The following is a 7,001-nucleotide window of genomic DNA, read 5'->3' as shown; positions in this document are numbered from 1 at the left end:
TAAGCCAATATTTTGCAGTACTCATCTTACCTTAAAGATAGTCTCCTGAGACAAATCATAAGAGACTCTTAATCATAGGAAACAAACTGGGTTGTTGGAGGGGAGGTTGGTGGGGGGGATGGGGTAACTGGGAGATGGGCATTAAGGAGGGCATTTGATGTAATAAGAACTGGGTGTTATATGCAATTGATAAATCACTAAATTCTACCTCTGAAAGTAATAATACACCATATGTTAATTAAATTGAATTTAAGTAAAAATTAAAAAAAGATGTTCTGAAATTTCTTGTTATGTATTCTATCTCAAGAATTAAAAAAAAATAAGTACATGCTTTCTTCGTTTATAAGAATGTATAGTTTTAAAATAATCTTGGGGTGCCTGGCTGGCTCTGTTGGTAGAGCATGGAGCTCTTGATCTCGAGGTTGGTTGTGAGTTCGAGCCCCATGTTGGGTATAGAGATTACTTAAAAATAAAATCTTTAAAAAAATAAAGGGGCACCTGGGTGGCTCAGTCAGTTAAGTGTCTGCCTTCAGCTCCGGTCATGATCCCTGGGCCCTGCATCGGGCTTCCTGCTCAGTGGGCAGTCTCTTTCTCCCTCTCCCTCTGCCTCTCCCCCGGCTTGTGCTCCCTCTCTTGCTCACTGTCTGTCAAATAAATAAATAAAACCTTAAAAAAATAAAAATATTCTTAGAAAGAGTGTCATTATCCTAATATAAGTTAACTTATTTTCTGCATTTTTAGAAAATAGCCTCTGACCTTTAATATGTAATTTAATCAACATCTGCCATTTCCAACAGATATGCCAAGAATTTGATATATGTTTGAAATCTGATGTAGCTTTCACTTCTCAGATACAGGAAGGTAAGATACAGCAAACCAAGATCCCAAATTAGAAGTTATTTGTAATTTTCTGAGGTGTCTTTATAAATTAGTTTACCTCAGAGCTCCTTTCTAACATGAAACCCATGTTAACTAACATAACATGAATTAATGTGTTCATGTGTTTTTAAATGCATGAATTAGGGGAGAGTATTGCAGAAATTAAGTAGAAATGAAGGTTTCTTTGTGGCGAGCTCAAGAAGTAGAAAGCTAGGGTGTTGGATGGAAAATCATCTCTGACACTGGCAGGCAGGGCCAGTTTCATGGGGGTGTGACCTGGTGCACACCAAAAGCATGATCCATAAAAGAGGAAATTGAAAATTGGACTTTATTCAAAGTAGAAGCTTCTGCTCTTCAAAAGATTATTATTATTTTTTAGATTTTATTTATTTTTCAACAGAGAGAGAGGGAACGCAAGCAGGGGGAGTGGGAGAGGGAGAAGCAGGCTTCCCGCTGAGCAGGGAGCCCGATGCGGGACTCGATCCCAGGACCCTGGGATCATGACCTGAGCTGAAGGCAGACGCTTAACGACTGAGCCACCCAGGCGCCCTCTTCAAAAGATTATTAAGAAAAAGTAAAGCTATATACTGGGAGAACATATTTGCAGATCAAATCTATCTGATAAAAGACTTATCCATAATATATAAGGATGACTAAAATAGTTTAAAAAACAATAAAAACGGATGAAATATCTGAACAGATACTTCACCAAAGAAAATACAAGCATATAACAGGATTCCCAACATCATTAGTCATGAGACACTATTACTAACCTGTTAGAGTGCCTAAAATTAAAAAGACTAACCAGACCAGGTGTTGGAAGGGGATGGAAAGGAACTGGAGGTCTCAAAACTGCTGGTGGGAATGTTAAACTGTATATACCTATGCTGGAAAACAGCTTGGCAATTTCTTAAAAAGTTAAATATACACCTCTCTACTATATGCTGCAGCCATTCTACTCCTAGGAAAGTATTCAATGGAAATGGAAGCGTGTGTTCACAGGCTTGTAGGGGAGTCTTTTTGGTATACTTTACTGTTCATAACAGCATTATTTCTCTAAGTCCCAAACTAGAAACAACCAAAATGCCCACCAAAGGTGAATGGATACACCAGTTGTGTTATAATTATACTAAGCAATAAAAAAGTGAAGGACTGATACATGCAACCAACCAAGGGAATGAATCTCAGAATAAAATGTGCTGCATGAAATAAGCCACACAAAGACGGTACATACTGTATGGTATGATTCCATTTACATAAAATTCTAGAAAATGCAAATTTATCTATGGTGACAGAAAGCAGACAGAAAGCAGACCCAGAGGAGACAATATGGGAGCAATTAGAAAGAGGCACAGAGAAATTTTGGGTATGGATATGTTAATCATTTTGCTTGTAGTAATGGTTACACAGGTGTACACATGTCAAACCTCATCAATTTGTATATTTTAAATACGTCATTTATGTCAAATATACCTCCATGAAAGTGTTTAAAAGGTGAGTGTATCATGATTCATGTTATACATACGACCATAACCCTTCAGAATTTAGTCCTGAGTTAACTTTTTCTCAACAAAAATCAATCCATAGTCATAGCACAATCTAAATACGCATAGATTAAACAACGTCGACTTCAGTTTTCCTTTATTCCAGTAGGGAACAGCAGTGTGAGTGTGCCTGTTTCAGGTCTCCAAGGACGCCCCGCACGAGGACGGAGAGTGCTTTAACTTCACTCTCCGGAGGCTGACCCTCATCTAAGCACTGGTCGGAGTGCCAGTCTCCACCCGTTGCTAAAAGACGGTAAACGCAAGCAATTTCCGCGGGCGTGTGAAGGACCACCCGAGGGAAGAATCCTGCCAGCTCCGAGCCCGAGATTCGATATCTGCCAGGGAAGTCCGCCCACAGGGAGAGTAAAGAGCGCAACAAGTGCCTGGGGCTGGGAAAGCCCTGGGAATTGGGGGAGGCGGGGGGAAGAAGAAAGAAACAAAAATAGACAAGGGCTCCGGCCGCAAGTCCCACGTCGGCCCGGGTCACGTGCCCACACTGCCCGGCTTTCTGGTCCGGCGGGGCCCCTAGGCCCTGTGCTTTCGGTTCCGGCGGCTGGCTGTCCGATGCCACCCCGGCTCGCACTTCCGCTCGCCCTCTGACCCGCGGCCGAAAGCCGGTGCATTCTGCGGTAAAGTTTTTCGGGGCGCGCCTTTAGGGCCGGTGGGGAGTGCGCTGTGCAGTTTCTCTCCTGCTAGTTTGAAGAGGCGCGGGGAAGCCACTGGGTGTCGGCCTTCCGGTTGCTCCGCAGGAGCGGCCTTTAAGTTGCGCAGGCCCAGCCCCCGCACTAAGAGCCCAGTGGAGGCTGAAAGCTGCTCGCGGGCGTGGGAGGGGCGTCGGGCCCCTCGGCGCCCTCGCGTCACCAATGAGCCCACGCGGCGCGGGGTGGGAGACAACCCGGGGTCCTCACCCCGCCCCACCGCTGCTGTGTGGCCTGTTCCCCGGCACGCTTTCGTCCTGATCTGGGAGCCATCTAACACTGCCCGCCTTTCCTCCCCGTGCAGACCCCCAACCATGCCCGCGGGCGTGTCCTGGGCCACGTATCTGAAAATGTTCGCTGCCAGCCTCCTGACCATGTGCGCCGGGGCCGAAGCGGTGCACAGGTACTACCGGCCGGACCTGGTGAGTGCAGGAGGGTCCATCGTTCCTGGCCCCTGGGCCATTCCGTTCTCCTCCCAGCAGCGGAAACGTCTTAAAATTAGAAGCACATCTGCCCTGAGCCTAAAGCCTGATGATGGCATTCCGTTGCGTTCAGAGCAATGCATGGCCTGTTCTTACACGGGTCTTACACAGCCAGTCACCTGCCTGCCACTGGCCTTGATCTTCTACCATTTATCTCTCGTTCTCACTCTTGCAGCCAGTACCGGTTTCCTTGCTGTTTCTCACACTCATCAAGCCCGTCTCCACCTTCAAGGCCATGCTTTTTCTCATCTTGGAGTGCTTTTCTCCCAGATCTTGGGTTGGTTTCCTACTTCAAAATGTCAAGTCTCTGCTCAAATATCTCCTCCAGCAGTGAGGATCCTTGGGGCAGCTCCTAAAGGATCCCTCCTTGTGCTGTTCTGTCTCAGTCCTTTGTTTCCTGGGAGGACTTGTCACAACTTGCAAGTATTTTATTCCTTTTGCCTATTTACTTGTTCTTTGTTTCCTTCACCAGAATGTAATCTCTGGTTGGTGTATACTTGCAGACTTTTACTGTTGTTGAGATACACACACACACAGCGGACAGGGTGTTTTTCCCCACGGAAATAGGGAGTTCATATACACATATCTCTGTAACTTGTTTGTTTTGGTTAACATCTGTATAAATAGACACATGTTTATATCAACAGCCTTTTTTCTTTTATTCCAGTTCCCATCACTGATTTTTTTAGAAAGTCATTTTCACTTCAAAATGAGAATTGTGCTGTGAAGCATATCTCTTAGCTCCCTACCTCTCCTGTGACCCCGACCCCAAACCCCACATTCTTTCCTAAACTGTTTTATTTCTTTAGAATTAATTAGTTGTTAGATGAAAGAGTAAAATGAACCAGATCAAGGTGTTTGAACTTCAGGCATTGAAAAGCTATAGAAGTTTTCTGATGTGAGTGAAATTATGCCGGAATAATCTTGCAGTTTTGTTGTTGTTGTTGTTAAAGATTTTTTTATTTATTTGAGAGAGAGAGCAAGAGAGCACAAGCAGGGGGAGGAGTGGCAGGGAGAGGGAGAAGCAGGCTCCCCACTGAGCAGGGAGCCCGATGTGGGGCTCGATCCCAGGACCCTGGGGATCATCACCCAAGCTGAAGGCAGACTCTTAACTGGCTGAGCCACTCAGGCTCAGCTCAAATATTTGCCCCTAATCTTGCATTTTTATATAAAATAATCTGAGTAAAGATTTTATTTCAACAATCTTATGAGCTTATAAGGGTCCTGAGCAAAGTCTGTTGATTTATTCATTCAGCACAGTTTTTTGCCTGCCTTTTTATAATGAGGGTCACTCCATAGGGTTGTAAGAAATAAGGAGGGGATTACGATGTGGTCCCTTTCCTCAGGACCTCAGTGTAAGCTGATAGCTGATCTAGATCTATATCTAGAAATAGATATGCCTCTGGGGACACTTGGGTGGCTCAGTCAATTAAGTGGCTGCCTTTGGCTCAGGTCATGATCCCAGGGTCCTGGGATCGAGCCCCATTGGGCTTCTTGCTCAGCGGGGAGCCTGCTTCTCCCTCTGCCTGCTGCTCTCCCTGCTTGTGCTCTCTCTCTCGCTCTGACAAATAAAATCTTAAAAAAACAAGAAATAGATATGCCTCTGAATCATGAACAGTTCCACTTGGATGTGCAGTGAGCATGTTCAAGACTGAGCCCCTGGTCTTCCTCCAACAGACCTGCGCTTCTTGAAGCCTTGCCTGTCACAGTGGATGGTGACTCCATCATTCTTGTTCAGGCCAAAGCCTAGGAGTCCCGTTTAACTCCTCTCTCATACTACACATAATGGCAAATCCCACTGGCTTGATCTGAAAACTACATTCTGAATCTCACTGCTTTTCACCACGTCCATTGCTACTACCCAGTTCAAGCCACTGTCAGGTACGTCTCACCTCAGTTTCTGTGATGGCTCCCTGACCTGTTTCTGCCTTCCATCCAGCCTTGCTCCCCTGCAGTCTCTTCTCGACAAAGCCACTGTCCTCTTTTTATGCTTGAGTCAGGTCATGTTGTTCTTCTGCTCAGAACTTTGCAGGGATTGTGCATCTCTGCACCCCCGTTTTCCCTCTGTCCTCGTCTCTTCGTAACCTCTTGTTGAATACCTTATAGCAGCTGTGCTGACCACCTTGCTTTTCCTTGGACATAAGGGCACATTTCTGCCTTAGGTCCTCTGCATTTGTGGTTCCTTCTGCCTGAAACACTCCTAGATATCTGCATGGCTGGTTTTCTCATCCTCCTTTATGTCTTTGTTCAGACGTCACCTTTTCAGACAATAAACACGTAAGAAAATGCTCAGCATCACTAGCCATCAGAGAAATGCAAATCAAAACCACAATAAGATACCATTTTATCACCACTGTAATGGCTATAATTAAAAACCCAAACAGCTCATGACAAGTGTCTGAGGATGTAGAGAAATTGGAACCCTCATACAATGCTGCTAGGAATGTAAAATGGTGCAGCTGCCTTGGAAAACAGTCTGGCCGTTCCTCAAACAGTTCAACATAGAGTCATAGGACTGAACGATTCCACATCTTGGTTTATACCCAAGAGAAATGAAAACGTAGGTCCACACATTCTTCTTGTACACGGTTCATTTAAATGGAATCTACATGTGGTCTTTTGTGACTAGTTTCTTTCACTTTGCATGTTTTCAGGGTTTGCCCCATATTGTCAAATGTATCTGTACTTCATTTCCTTTTAGGACAGAATAATATTCCATCGTAAGAATAGCGGGGCTCGATCCCTGGGTCCCCGGGATCATGACCTGAGCCGAAGGCAGATGCTTAACTGACTGAGCCACCCAGGCGCCCCAGGCACTTACTGTTTTTGAACAGTAATGAACTGATTTGAAATCAATTCAAAACGAATTGATTCCTGATACTTGTTTTCTGTGCCAGGCACATGGTAGAGACTCAGTAAATAGTGCAGGAATGAATTTCAAATTGTGGAAAGCTTCATTAAGATTTGTGATCTGTCAATTAATATTGATATAAACTCTCCCTCTGTGAGTTCTGTAATACTAGAGACACGCCTGGATAATAGAGTCATGTAAATATAGGGTTAGAAAGGAACTGGGATGGGCCACAGGCTCTCATAATAAGGTTTTATCATTGAGTACACAGGGACTTTTTGTTCTTTTTTTTTTAACTTTTTACTTTCATTCAGGTCATACCGAATTACAGTCTAAGAAAGCACTGGCATCTGTTTGTTTTGTTTTTTTGATAGACAATACCTGAAATTCCACCAAAGCCTGGAGAACTCAAAACGGAGCTTTTGGGACTGAAAGAGAGACAACATGAACCTCAAATTTCTCAACAATAGAAACCTCAAAATACTTAACTCTGCCAAGAACTCCGTGAATAATATTATAAGTATTAAATATATATTTTTAAAGTTTA

The 7,001-nt window shown here is 44.2% G+C and overlaps 1 protein-coding gene across 2 annotated transcripts; it reads left to right on the top strand.

Annotated features, from left to right (window-relative positions):
* Positions 1-2,894: 2,894 nt before the first annotated feature.
* UQCC6 (ubiquinol-cytochrome c reductase complex assembly factor 6) lies at positions 2,895-7,001 on the top strand. Of its 2 annotated transcripts, XM_028121594.2 has the most exons (3): positions 2,895-3,052; positions 3,426-3,543; positions 6,829-7,001. In XM_028121594.2, exons 2-3 carry the CDS (start codon positions 3,436-3,438, stop codon positions 6,922-6,924), a joined length of 204 nt encoding a protein of 67 aa, XP_027977395.2. In that variant the 5' UTR covers positions 2,895-3,052; positions 3,426-3,435; the 3' UTR covers positions 6,925-7,001. The 2 variants fall into 2 exon arrangements, with proteins under 2 accessions (XP_027977395.2, XP_027977396.2); XM_028121595.2 differs by lacking the exon at positions 2,895-3,052 and having other exon boundaries at positions 3,110-3,543.

This window comes from Eumetopias jubatus, unplaced genomic scaffold, assembly GCF_037043125.1.
Source record: "Eumetopias jubatus isolate StellerSeaLion01/CBP00866 unplaced genomic scaffold, mEumJub1_p1.0 scaffold_8, whole genome shotgun sequence".
NCBI lineage: Eukaryota > Metazoa > Chordata > Mammalia > Carnivora > Otariidae > Eumetopias > Eumetopias jubatus.
The sequence above is the reverse complement of the archived record's forward strand: the minus strand, read 5'-3'. Positions and strand labels throughout refer to the sequence as shown.